This window comes from Phacochoerus africanus, chromosome 4, assembly GCF_016906955.1.
Source record: "Phacochoerus africanus isolate WHEZ1 chromosome 4, ROS_Pafr_v1, whole genome shotgun sequence".
NCBI classification, from domain to species: Eukaryota; Metazoa; Chordata; class Mammalia; order Artiodactyla; family Suidae; genus Phacochoerus; species Phacochoerus africanus.
The window spans coordinates 65,546,640-65,560,166 of record NC_062547.1 but is presented as its reverse complement, the minus strand read 5'-3'; the positions used below and the strand labels follow the sequence as shown (position 1 = coordinate 65,560,166).

The 13,527-nt window shown below is 49.0% G+C and overlaps 1 protein-coding gene across 1 annotated transcript; it reads right to left on the bottom strand.

The window, feature by feature from the left end:
- Positions 1-1,908: 1,908 nt before the first annotated feature.
- On the bottom strand, positions 1,909-11,505 carry ASF1B (anti-silencing function 1B histone chaperone). The gene is made up of 4 exons (XM_047776834.1): positions 11,162-11,505; positions 6,021-6,136; positions 3,483-3,659; positions 1,909-3,113 (listed from the first exon to the last, which is right to left on the bottom strand). The coding sequence occupies exons 1-4, from the start codon at positions 11,268-11,270 to the stop codon at positions 2,907-2,909; spliced, it is 609 nt and encodes a 202-aa protein (XP_047632790.1). The 5' UTR covers positions 11,271-11,505; the 3' UTR covers positions 1,909-2,906.
- Between the last annotated feature and the right edge of the window lie 2,022 nt (positions 11,506-13,527).

Genomic DNA, 13,527 nt, shown 5'->3' with positions numbered 1-13,527 from the left:
GAACGTTCAGTGTCAATCCCGAGGTGAGAGGGCGGGGCGGAGGCTCAGCCTGCCGCCCGGACCTGACGGGCGGGGCGGAGGCTCAGCCTCGATCCATCGGGTGGGGGGGCGCGGAGGCTCATCCTGTTGCCTGGACCCGCCGGGCGGGGCGGCCGAGGCTGGCGGGCGGCCGCGCAGAGCTCGGAGCCCCAGGCGGCGGTCCAGGCGGGCGCTCGCCCAGCCCCGTATTCGCCGCAGTCCCCCGCCCCCGCTCAGTGCGGCAGCGGCTGCCGGCCAGCCAAGGTTGGCGCCGCGCCCCCCCCCTCCCCCCCGCAACCCCGGCGCAGCCGCTGTCCACCTGCCAGCGGGGGAGGGGAGCAGCAGGCGCCGCGGGTCATAGGTCGCCCGGCCGCCGGCCGTCGTCATTCATAAGGCCTGGCTCAGGATAGCTACAGGCCCCGGGGCCAGGCTGCGGTCCTCTTGGGTCTCTCTCAGCCACAGCCTGAGCTTCTGGAGGATGCTGGGCTGCAGGAGCAAGGGGATGTTGGGAGGGGGCGCTCACTAGCCATCCTTTTTTACTGGGTACCCAACTTGGGCTCATGGCAGTGGTGAGCTAGAGCTCATTAAATACGTTATTTCGTACCACACTCCTATCACGTAGGCACTATTATCATCACTCCCATTTTACAGATGAGGAATGGGGCACAGCCAAGATGGGGATTCCCTCTGTCTAGGCAATGCAAAAGGAACGGCCCCTCCTGGAGCAGAGGAGTAGCAAAATTGCCCCTTCCTTCAGGGTACCCTTTTAATATACTGAGGACAGTTTCCCACTGCCACATTTCTGACATTCAGGGCCAGACCAGTCTATGCTGGTGTGGGAGTGAGTGGTCTTGTAGGGTGTTTAGCAGCATCCCCAGTCTGCCACCTGTATGTCAGTAGAACCTTCCTCTCCTCCACCAGCTGTGACAACAAAAGCCACCTCTAGACACTGTTCAGTGTGTCCTGGGGGGCAAAACTGCCCCAGTTGAGAACCACTGATGTAGAGGAAGGCCCAAACAGGGGGTGACACAAGGGGCAGGAGATTGGATGAGCCAGCTCTCCTTGGCTTGGAGGGGCCAGCTGGTCTAAGGTCTACAAGTCAATTTGCTGCTCTGCTTCTGGATTTGTACAACCTGCACCCCATCTAGCAGCAGTCTGGACCCATGTTCCTAAGTCTACCAGTCTCAGGGAGGGAAGATGCTGGGTTTTTTTGTGAATTATGAGGAAATGGCTCATCAGCCAAACCACTCCACCTGGGGCTGTGGAGTTACAAAGAAAGGCTAAGTAAAATCTAATAAAAAGTCGGTTCCCGTCGTGGCGCAGTGGTTAACAAATCTGACTAGGAACCATGAGGTTGCGGGTTCGATCCCTGCCCTTGCTCAGTGGGTTAATGATCTGGCGTTGCCGTGAGCTGTGGTGTAGGTTGCAGACGCGGCTCGGATCCCGAGTTGCTGTGGCTCTGGCGTAGGCTGGTGGCTACAGCTCCGATTAGACCCCTAGCCTGGGAACCTCCATATGCCGCGGGAGGGGCCCAAAGAAATAGCAAAAAGACAAAAAAAAAAAATCTAATAAAGTGTTGCTGTGTGTGTGTGTTTGCTTGGAATTCAATGTTAATTTCTTCCTGTGGGTCAAGGTCAAAGTTAGAAAAATCACTGGTTATGCTCTATCTACAGAACAGCTGGATTGCTTAAGTTTTTGACAAAGAAAAACCCCTCCCTGGACCGCAGTCTGGAACACAACTATAATAATTACAACTACAGTAGGAAGTTGAACCTGGGGACAAGGGGCAGTCAACCTACTGGCTGGGGCAAGAGGCCCCCCCGCCCCCCAGTCATGAGAAGAGATGGACAAAACTGCCTTAGCCCACCCGAGGCAAAAACAGAAACAGTCTAGTTGAAATGCTTTTTATTTTAGACCAACCAAACATATTTAATATAAAAAAATCCTTTAATATACAAACTACAATCACAACAGCATCCGTGCAGCAGCAAGGGGTTGAGGGTGGAGGGGAAAGGGAAGGTTTTCAGGATCCCTGCTGCTTCCCTTGTCTGCACTCTGTGGCCTCTGAGAGCATAAGGTCTTAGCAGAGGGCAGATCAAGGCAGCCACCAAGCAGAGGGCCCTGATACCAACACTGAGACAAACTGAGCACAGATGACCCCTCCAACATGTCATCTTCTTACAGTGGCAGCCTCCAAGGAAAGAAAGATCCAGTTGGGAGGTAACAGAAAGATGGTGGTGACTGAGAGAAGAGTCGACCATCTTTCCTCAGCACCCTGCTGATCACCCTTTTGGGAACAAGTTTTCCAGGCGGCTATTGGATTGAAAAGACCTAAAAATCATCCTAGGACAGAGATTGTGTCCAAGTCCATTTTTTACAAAGACTACTGGCCTGAGACTGCAAAAAGCTGGGTGGATCTGCTCAGATGTTTGGGGAGGGATAGGAATGACAGAGCCTTTGGCCCAATAGGGCCAGAGCCTTGCCAGGCATTGACCGGTAAAGCCTCACGGCAGGCCAGGGAGGTCTGTGGGAAGAACTTTGGGTTAATGGTACTCAAGGGAGCATGGTGGCACAATGGTCTGCAGGTGGAGTTTATAGTGTGTGTGTAAGAGAGCATACAAGTCAGAAAGCATTAAGAACTGAAGTATCTGCTTCTTTCAGGCCTGGGCAGTAGAGGTGAGATGATCCTCTGGGCTGGGGCTAGAGGAGACCTGAGGGCTCTTCCTTCCTTGAGGCCAAGTTTGACTGACCTGGATACAACTGACGGCCCCTAAGTCCTCCACATGGCCTCCATGAGACTTTCTAGGAGGCCTGGCTGCCCCCTCCAGATGTGCCAGGAGATTGGTTGAGGTCCCAGCTGGGCTCAGGTAGGGCCTAGAGTCCCACAGTTAGATACAGTCCATGGAGTTCTCAGGGAGGAGGCCAGGGATGCAGCCAGGGAGACCCAAGCCCTTGATAGGAGTGCAGCCGAGGGGGAAGCCGCAGCCCAGTGCGGGGTCCTGGTTCTCTATGGCTTCCAGCCTGTCTGTATTGTTGTCCCAGTTGATGTGGAAACGGGTCACCCTAGGGTTTGAGGCCAAGATATTCCGCTGGAGCTGGGGCAGGAAAAGGAATGTCAGCCCTTGTTAGCACACCCTCTCATTGCTCCCACAGAGCAGGGCACTCCCAGACCCCAGCATCAAGCCCAGGAAGAGCAGATTTAGCTTATTCCACCCAAAGCAACAATTTCTGTAGGACTCTGGGGAATGGCCTACGCACCATGACTATCTAATCTTGATTCTGTGAGGCAAACTTCTGAGGAACAAAGACCTTTTTCTCTCCTTTTCCAGCCTGGTGCTGTAAGATCTGAGCACTACTTTGAAAACCTTAAGAAGTGACCTTGGCTCCCAATTCCAATGACTCAGCTACCCCCCAGGTGCAAAGGAACCTGCCTATCTGAAGCAGGAAGTGCAGAGAGGCCCTACCTGAGAGAAGTCTGGCTTCAGGGGTGGGTTCTCCCGCAGCTCAGGGTTGGGGTACTCATTGTTGACATAGTAGCCCACGCGGATGAACTCCTGTCCGTGGTAGGTGCAGGTGATGAGGACAACGGTCACACCTACCGCGTCAGTCTCAGGGATGAGGGATGGATTGGGGGCATCAGCCTAGGGGAAACACATGTTGGGCCTTAGCACTGATTGTCAGTTATGCCTTGACTGGGAATACGATGATCCTGGAAAACTGGGTCCCAGAGACCAAGTCTGCCAGGACAGTTAGTTAACCCTGACAGACTGGGTCCCTGAAATTCTCAAGCAACATGTATTTACTGAGCCAAAGTATGGTCTCTGCCCTTAGGAGTTTTCAGTCCAGTGGGGAAGATAGACTCAATCACACAAATGCCTGTAAAATGCCAATGTGACAGGTGGCACCAAGAAGTATAAGGTATCGAGGAGAAGTGTAGTAAGCAATGGGGAGAGTGGTATAAAATGAAGCTGAATAGGTGGGCAGGTGGGTACCAGGGCAAGCAGAACCTGTTGGGTTAGTTAAGGGTTTGGGAAAGAAAGAGAATGTTTAGCAGGAGGTAAGTTTGGCATCTGAAAAGATGCATCTGGAGGCCAGTCGATCTGTGATAGAAAGAAGGCTAAGTGGGAGTGGGGAGACTGGGCAGGAGGCTACAGAGGTCACCTGGAGAGGATGGTGGCCTAGACCAGGCAGTAGAGAAGGACATAGGTGGGCACATTTGGGTGGGGTGTGTTGTTACAATAGGATCAGCTACACAGTCAGTGCAAAATGAGACAGATACGAGGGAGTTCCCGTCGTGGCGCAGTGGTTAATGAATCCGACTAGGAACCATGAGGTTGCGGGTTCGGTCCCTGCCCTTGCTCAGTGGGTTAACGATCTGGCGTTGCCGTGAGCTGTGGTGTAGGTTGCAGACGCGGCTCGGATCCCGAGTTGCTGTGGCTCTGGCGTAGGCTGGTGGCTACAGCTCCCATTGGACCCCTAGCCTGGGAACCTCCATATGCCGTGGGAGGGGCCCAAAGAAATAGCAAAAAGACAAAAAAAAAAAGAGAGAGAGAGAGAGACAGATACGAAATGAAAACACAGGGTCTCGTGTTCAAAAATCAGTTAGGTTTCAGTCAGGGACAGCAGAACATTATACCAAGTGCAGGGCCCAGTGTAACTGCATGAATCACATGCCTAGGAAGCCAGCCCTGGTTGTCAGGTAGGGAAGATGAGGCTGGCTGGTGGACCAGATATAGGTGGGTGAGGAGTTAGGTGATGGGATGAGGCTGCTTAGACTGGGGTGGGAATAGCCAAGATCAGGTAAGTGAATAGATTTGAGCAGAGGCTCTCAAACTTCAGTGTGTCTAAGAATCACACTATATCTGCATTTCTGACAACCCCTGTGATGGTGGATTAGAGAGCCATTTAGCAACCACGGTGGGTCCTCATTATTCATGGATTCCACATTTATAAATTCAGCTATTCGCTAAAATTTACATGTAGCCCTGAAATCAATATTCTGGGGCTTTTATGGTCATTCGAGGACATGTACAGAGCAGGAGTGGGATTTGAGTAGCTCTATGCACATGTTCCCAGCTGAGGTAGACCAAGGCAGTCTCAGGCTGTGGACACGTGTCTTTTTCACTATGGTCTTAGGGCCACAGGTTCTGCATTTTTCTTGGTAATTTTGCTATTTAAAAGGGTTCTTGGGAGTGGGGGGATGGACTGGGGGTTTGAGATTGGCATATGCACACTGAGGCATATGGAATGACTGGCCAATGGAGACCGGCTATGGAGCACAGAGAACTGTACCCAATATTCAGTGACAATCTATGTGGGAAAAGAATCTGAAAGAGAATGTATGTATGTATATGCATAATTGAATCACTTTGTTGTATAGCAGAAATTATTATGACCTTGTAAATCAACTATATGTCAATAAAACTTTAAAAAAAGAAAAAAGAAGGGAAAAAGAAAAAGGGCCCCAAAGTCATACTGAGTCCCTAAAAGTGAGAGGGCTGGCTCTTTGTACGTTATGGAGAAAAATATGTGTGTTAGATAAGCTTTGTTCAGGCATGAGTTACAGTGCTGTGGGCCATGAGTGCAATGTGAGTAAGTCAACAATAATACAAAACAAGGTGTCTTTAAATGGAAAAATGCATAAAACAATATTATAAATATTAACTGGTTGACAAAAAAGTGACTTGCAGGAACATAGTCCTGCATGTCCTCTAAGGGCAATGGTTCAGCATTCACTAATTCACTAACTCAGCGTTCACAGTTAACTTTACAGAACGTTAACTCCCATGAGTAATGAGAATCAATTATAAATCAGGGTTTCATGGTAACATACAACATAAAGGTGGAGAAGGAGGTGTTTGAAGTACCTCTGAGAGGTCAGACAGTCCTTGAGAGCAGAGCCAGGATGTGAACCTGAACTTTGACTGATGAACCATTTTGTGTGCATTTGGGTAGATGGAGGTGTTTCAAGGTGTCAAGGCCTAAGGCCTGGTCTTTCTTACCTGAAAGACAAACATGTGTCTCCCTGCTGGGACAGGGCCGACCAGTACCGAGTCTAGGATTTGATCAAACTCCTCACTCTCAGCTGAGCCAACGTAAATGATCTTCCACTCCAGGTCTGCAAGGACACGGGGTGTTAAGTAATTGAAATAGCTTAGGTAGCAAGAAGGTTGTGCAAGGGTCTTCCTGTGTTATTTTTGGATAGGTCCTTAATATATTGATAGATTTTTATTCTCAAGAACATTTGACATCCACTAGGCAATAAGTGACAGGCACTATGATCCTGAACACTAGGGCAAGTGGGAAGCTCTATTTCCAGTGGGGAAATTTTTTCTGTGGACCTAGCTTTGCCAGGAGACCTTGACTCTGTACCTCCCAGGAAACTCGGGCCTCTTAGAGCCTGAGGGTGAACCGTATGGCAGAGGTTGAATTAAGAGCCACGTGATGGAGCCTCAGAGGCATGGTGAGGAGGGAATAGCAGGGAGTTGGGCCATTTTAGGGCCCTGCCCACTGGGTGCTGGGATAGGAAGCAGCATCCTCTTTCACACACAGGGACTGGTGCCACCAAACTGAGAAGATCCCTCGACAACTGGGGCAGGGCAGCAGATTGCAATCCAGGAGAGCCAGCCGGCAGGAAGGGAAGATGAGGTCGCTGGGGGAGCCAGCCAGTCCCCAGGTCCTCCAGATCCAGTACCAAGTCATGCCTGCTCTCAGACATTCAGGCAACAGCAACTCAGTCAACACATGTGGCATCCTAAGGTGATCCTTGTAACACAACCCTCTTGATCCCATCCAGTAGGGGGGACCCCCATGCCTGGGGATGTTCCGGAAAGATACAAGGAAAAGTGCTCAGTGAGACCCTGCCCATCAATCACGGGAAATTCCCAGTGACCGCAGCGGCCTCTTGCAGGAGGTCCAAGTGTATTAGGGGCAAGGTCACGCTAGTACAGGGAAATTTGGCAGGAGACCTAAAACTTATTTTAGGTTCTTTGAAATTACACAATCTACAGCCCCAGCAGCTGGGGGAGATTTCACAAGCTGTGATTTTCACAGGAAGTGAACTGTCTTAGAAGCTGCCCTGTTCCTTGGTCTAATGTCCCACAAGAGCATCCAATTTTGAAAGCACAGCAATGGTGGGTTACGCCAACAGAAGTTTGTCACCTGAGCTCCATGATCTTCCTTGATACACTAGATTCCTGTCCCTCTGCAGTTTACACCCTGGGCTTCTCCTACCGGACTCTACCAGGTCTACAGGATATGGTGGCCATTGGGCTCACTGGGGTTCAGTCAAACTCCAGTCTCTTATTATCTGCAGGGAGGAGCTAAGTTTATTGATTTTTGTGATAAGCAGTGACACAATTAGAAATAACATGTTTTTGGATGAACAGCAAACAAGCTAGCTCTGCTCTCTCTTTGATTTTTTTAGGGCTGTGCCCACAGCATATGGAGGTTCCCAGGCTAGGGGTCCAGTTGGAGCTGAAGCTGCTGGCCTGAGCCACAGCCATAGCAACGTGAGATCTGAGCCTCATCTGAGAACTATACCACAGCTCACGGCAACGCCAGATCCTTAACCCATTGAGCGAGGCCTGGGATCGAACCCTCGTCCTCATGGATACTAGTAAGGTTCGTTAACAACTGAGCCATGACAGGAACTCCTGTTCTCACCTTTCTAAAGCAGCTCTATCATTTGGTATTTTTCCTTCTGGCCTTTTCCCCCATCACCACTGGAGTGACATATGGGTGTATTTAACTAATGTGCTAGGGGGAGACAAAAAAAAAAAAAAGAGATTACAATAGAGCAGGCCCTGGCACTACAGGCAAAACCTAAACAAAGACCGTGTAAGTGCTGATTGGAAGAGAAGAATCATAAGACCGGAAGAGAGAAACCAAGCAGCCAGGCAAACGGGTCATAGTGGCTCCCTCTGCACAGGCCAGAAAGAAACCAGAGAACTAACCAGGACTACAACAGCGAAATGCTTACTCAAGAGTTAGAAGATCTGATAAAATCATCTGTGGAGGATAGAAGATGATCAAAATGAGGATCTACAAATTGGAATTGCCTTAAACTTGCCTAAGTTTTTTAAGCAGAAGTATGCTTAAAAGTGACTTTATTTTTGTTAGATATGGGGTGTCAGTCATCAACACAGCAAAAACTCATTCCTACTGAATACAGGACATGTTTGCATACAGGTAACATTGTGTACTTAACCTTCTGAGAAATTTTAAGGGTAAACTGACTACATTACATTTTGTCTTTATGCCTTAACTTTATAATCTAACCACTGCACAAGATGGTCCTCCCTTATGTATGAAAGCAAACCCCAAACCAATGATGATGAAAGACATGTAAAAACAAAATTACTGTAGTTCAACTAGCTGGAGAATCTGTTCCGTGATTTTAAAAACAACTTATTGGAGTTCCCTGGTGGTTAAGGATGCAGCATTATCACTGCTGTGGTGCAGGTTCGATCCCTGGCCTGGGAACCTCCACATGCCATGGGTGAAGCCAAAAATTAAAAAACAAAACCAACTTAACCAATAGGGCTTTTTCTGTTTATCATTTTCCCTTTATTTATAATCATACATATGAACCTTGGCTTGTCTATAGCATGTTAAGTGTGGGTGAGAACATCTGGCTCTAAGACTTATTCAAGCAGCATCCGTTGAATTTCTCAATTAAATAGGGGAAAAACACATCCAATGTATTGAATGTGGACTCATGACTTGCAAACATCTATTTCCAGATGCTAAGAAGAAGAGAGAGCAAAAGAGGTTCGGAGCCCTTGAGAAATGGGTCAGACTGGGGGCTGAGTGTTCAAATCTTCAGTTACCAGTATCTGAAGTCACTAGGAAACAAGACTGAGATTTCTCCAGGATCTGAGAGAATTCTAAAGCCAGACCCCCTCCATCTGTTTGGGAGGCAGGAAACAAATTCTCTCTGCTCTGTGGGAAGAGGCAGAAAGCAAGTTGGCAGGTCAGAGTCAAGGATAGCCCTAGAGGTACAACAAAAGAGTCTACATTTCCAGGTTTTCTAACTGGAATTTCTCTGAGCAAAAGCTTCACTGTCCAGGTATAATTAATAATAGCACCCCCTTTCCCTCTTTTGACAGTGTTTTCATGTGGAAATAAAATCTATGGTCAGTCCTATTTACATTCCACAGGAGAGGCCTTTCCCAGGTTATAGAAAGATAAAGAACTTTGGACAAAGAACTTAGAGACAAGACCTAGTGTCAATAATTCTACAAACTGGCTATGTGACCTTGGAGAAATCATTCCATTTCTCTCTATTAAAAGATAATGACCAGGGATCCCAGTGTGGCTCAGTGGTTAATGAAGCTGACTAGTAACCATGAGGTTGCTGGTTTGATCCCTGGCTGAGCTCAGTGGGTTAAGGATCTGGTGTTGCCGTGAGCTGTGGTGTAGGTCGCAGATGAGGCTTGGATCCATCGTTGCTGTGGCTGTGGTGTAGGCTGGCGGCTACATCTCCGATTAGACCCATAGCTTAGGAACCTTCATATGCTGTGGGTGCAGTCCTAAAAAAGACAAAAAAAAAAAAGAAAGATAATGATCAGCAGGTTGACTTTAGACTTTCCTGTGCTGATTCTAGTAACAGATTAGTAAAGTAACAGGGGAGGAACTTTGTAGGAGTAAATGTACTAGATAATGACCATGCAACCATGTTTAACCCCAAGGATCACAAACAGACATACTGAAACTCAATCTGGCACTGTGAATCCCTTAACCTATTAGCTCCTTACATCTCCTCCTAGCTTTAAAATGAAATCTTATTCCACAGGGTGATTCTTCACTTTATTTATTTACACTGTCTTGTTCCAGAAAGGATTTAACTGGGCTTATACTATAGTCACAAGTAGATTCCTTAATTTAGAAAGGAGAGAAACAGGGAAGATTGATCCATTGGCCCCGTCTAAGCACACACACACACATATATCAAAAGGGTTATCAACTCCAGGCTAGACCAAGTGGCTAATTTGCATGCAAAGCACACACCTACCACTGAGAGGTGCTAGTTAGCACACCCTGGCCTCACAGATCTCCACCTCAGCTGCCGCCTCTTTTAACCACTAAGTGGAGAAGAGGTCTAATGGAGTACTTTCTCCTGAAAGTGGTGCCAAAACTCTCTGAATGACCTTAGATTTTTTTTGATTTTTATAGAAGTACAAAAAAGGTGTTTTACTCTTTGTGGATCCCATCCTCTCATCTGTGAAATAAGAGTCATGTCCACCTTTGTCACACAGATGAATAAGTACATCTATAAAAGCGCCTTGAAAAAGATGCACAAAAGGTTGTGACCTCTGAGTTGATTGAAGCCAGATACCTTCATGGCTCAGCCTGGCATACTCACCCTCCAGATTAGGTCAGACCATCAAAAGTGGGGGAGAATTGCTACAGTAAGTCAGCAGGAATCTGGCAGGCAAATGGTAAGAACCAGCTTATGCTTGTCTGGCCATGCTTCCCCAGGTAGAGTATCAGCAAGCAGGGAGGAGATTATGGGAAGACAGATGGGAAGATGGGGGTGAGTGAGGTCTTGTCACAGGGGGAGAGGGTCTTCATTAGGCAAATGGAACAGGGGGCTGAAGTTGCCATACAGGATAGGGGAGGGAGCTGGGGTTTCCATAAGGAAAATGGGAGGGTGCTGAGGTTTCCATAGGGAAATTGGGAGGGGGCTTGGATTTCCATAGGAGAAATTCGAGGGGGCTGGAGGTTGGGGTTTCCATAGGAAAAAAGTGAGATGGGAGTGCCTCACCACAGGGGACAGCCTTTTGGTGGGGAGGACTGAATGGCTGGAATGGCAGCTTGCCCCTAAATAGTAGGTAGGTAGGGGCAGTCTCTTGCTACAGGAAAGTCAGTGTGGCTGAGGGTCTCTACCTAGAAAACGGGTACCCAAGAGGAGAGCTACAGGAAAAAGAGGGATAATGAGGTTTTCACGGGGGAAAACGCGAGTAACCATAGGGGTACGGTGAAGGGGTAGTCTCCCAAAGGGGAGGTTGAGGCTGGGGGTGGGTGTTGGTTCACGGGAAATCAGATTTGGGGGAGAGGGGGTGTTTCACAGGGTTGTCTCCAAGGGGAGGGTCGGGGCGGCCCAGGGGAGGGGGGTCGCTCCTTGCAGGCCCAGTCTCACCGTCCGTCAGGGCCTCATTGCACTCGAAGCTGATCTCGAACCGGAAGGGGCTGTGGAAGGGGCTCGGATTCTCCAGAACAGCCACGTTCAGCACCGACACCTTAGCCATTGCCCCGTCGGGCCGAGGCTGAAGCCAGAGCTGGGGCCAAGACTACGTTTGGGTCTTGTCAGGTCAGCAGAACAGCGTTACCCAAAAGCGCTCGCGCCTCCTCCGACCGCGGTCTGAAGAGCTAATCTTCTCCGCGCGCCTCCTTCAAATAGCCGGCCCCACCCTCCAGCCAATCACCGTCAACGCTCCCTGGCGGCGCGAGCGCCCCCCCAGCCAATCCTGGAGCGTCGGTAGGCAAGCGCCGAGACTCCCGAGACCAATCGGTGGAGCTCCCTCTTCTGGACGCGGGAGGGAGGCGGGACAGTCTCTTGGCTTCTTTGGGAGTCCGCCGGGAACCAATCCCTAGAGTCTCCGACTCGAATGTCAAGGGCGGGGTGGGCGGGGTCAAAACGCAGGGCTCTTCTTGGCCAATCCCGAGGGTCCCCGCACTAGCGCTGTCCGGATTTAGCCCCGCCCTTCCGGGAGGCGCTTCCAGCCGCGGGCAGCGCCGCCAACCGTCAAGTGGTGGCGCGCGGCGCTCGCCAAATCCCCTCTTAAAGAGCGGGAAGGGCGGTGCTTGACCTGCGGTGATTGGCAGGCAGGGGTGGGGCGGGAAAAAAGCCGATTCTCTGAGAGTTTATTGGCTGAGTTGACCTTGGGGGGCGGGAGGAAAGAAGACTCGGCGGGGGATTCGTAGGAGTGGAGCGGAAGTCGACTGCCGGCGCTGTTGAGCGGGGTGTGAGAAGAGAAAGGAAGAGCGTTTGCGACTCTGGAGTCTCAGCAGGTGAGCGTTGCCGGAAGTTTTTCTATGGGTCTCCTGGCCCTTCAGGCCCAGCGGCCCGGGAGTCCGTTGTGAACGTTGTGAACGTTTAACCCATCCCTGAAGGGAGACGGTGCGACAGTAACGGGGCTCACGGGGGCCTGGGTCGCGGGAGTCGGGCCTGGTTCGAATCAGGCTTTTGCCCCTTCGAGAGCCTCTGGGGAGGTTTCAGGTGGACACGCTGTAAATGAGAGTTCGAGTCCGGCCTCTTCCACTTACCTCTCGAGGCCACCCTTCCCCGCGCGTTGAACATGGTCATGAAAATTTACTGGCAAGATTTATGACTGCATAATACATCTAGAAACTTTTCTCTACTCCCACACTGGGGCTGGGGCGCCGTCGCCCCCTGTCTGGAAGACTGTAGGGACATTCGCACACACTCCCTGCTTCCACCTGTGACAGCACACCTAGTTTTACACTTTTCTGAAGTTAACCACGTTTTTTAAAAAAGTTTAAAAAGTTAATTTTAACATACTCTTAAATATATTAAAATTTAGCTGAAACACCTTTTCAGCATATGTTCAGTATTAAAAAATACAACACAGGTAGCTTACATTTTGTTACTCAGCACGAAGCTGTTGAAATCCTTTATTTTACTTAACAACACGTCTGTGATCTGGACGCTACATTTTCACTGAAAATTAGCTTAGATTTCATAAAATTTAAAGTTGTATTGTAGACTCATATGCCCACGCTGTTCCCAGCAAACCTAAAAGTTTCCCGTGAGTTCGATCTCATGTCGGTTTTAAATTGAAGTGTTAGTTGATGAAAGTTAGGTGATACGAAATGTTCCTTTTCACAGTGGCACTAAACACATTTCAGATGTTCATGATCCTCTGTGGCCACTGTGTTATTGGACAGCAACAGGTCTGAAATAAATTGGATCAGTCACCTCTCTGCTTAGTATGTGAATGGTTTTCTGTTTTCAGTGTGAGAGTACTGTCTTCAAGACTCTTCATGCTTTGTTTCTTACTACCCACCCAGCCGCAACTTGAGTCCAGCCAAACTGACCCTCTTTTTGTTCCATAAAAATCTGACATGGCTCTCCCACCTCTTTTCCAGCTCTTGGCATGGCTGGTGCCTTCTTGTTATTCAGATCTCTGCTCAGATGTCTTCTCTGAGTTGAAACCTTTCCAAGGGTCCTCTGAACAGTGTTCAAACTCAAGAGAATGTAAGTCTGAACAGTACTGTTTCAAGCCCAAGCTTTTCTTATCCATGCTCCTCTGTGGCCTCATGATGCTAGACATTTATTTGTATCTACACCTCATATTAAGTTAAAACAAAAAAAATTTTTTTTTCATTGCAAGGACTTTTTCCCCATTGAAACAATTTAGCGGCAAGAAAATTCACATTATTATTGGCTGTGATTTCTTGGCAGTCTTTGGGCATACTTGGGAACTTTTGTGACTTGAGAAAAATCTAATTTTCAAATTATTTCCAAATGTAATTTGGTTGCTT

Excerpts from the sequence above, each read along its gene's own strand:
- ASF1B (XM_047776834.1), bottom strand. The coding sequence starts at position 11,270 with ATGGCTAAGGTGTCGGTGCTGAACGTGGCTGTTCTGGAGAATCCGAGC. Across the intron at positions 6,137-11,161 it reads CAATGAGGCCCTGACGGACG|ACCTGGAGTGGAAGATCATT; the intron begins GTGAGACTGGGC and ends GTGTCCTTGCAG. Across the intron at positions 3,660-6,020 it reads GACACATGTTTGTCTTTCAG|GCTGATGCCCCCAATCCATC; the intron begins GTAAGAAAGACC and ends TGTTTCCCCTAG.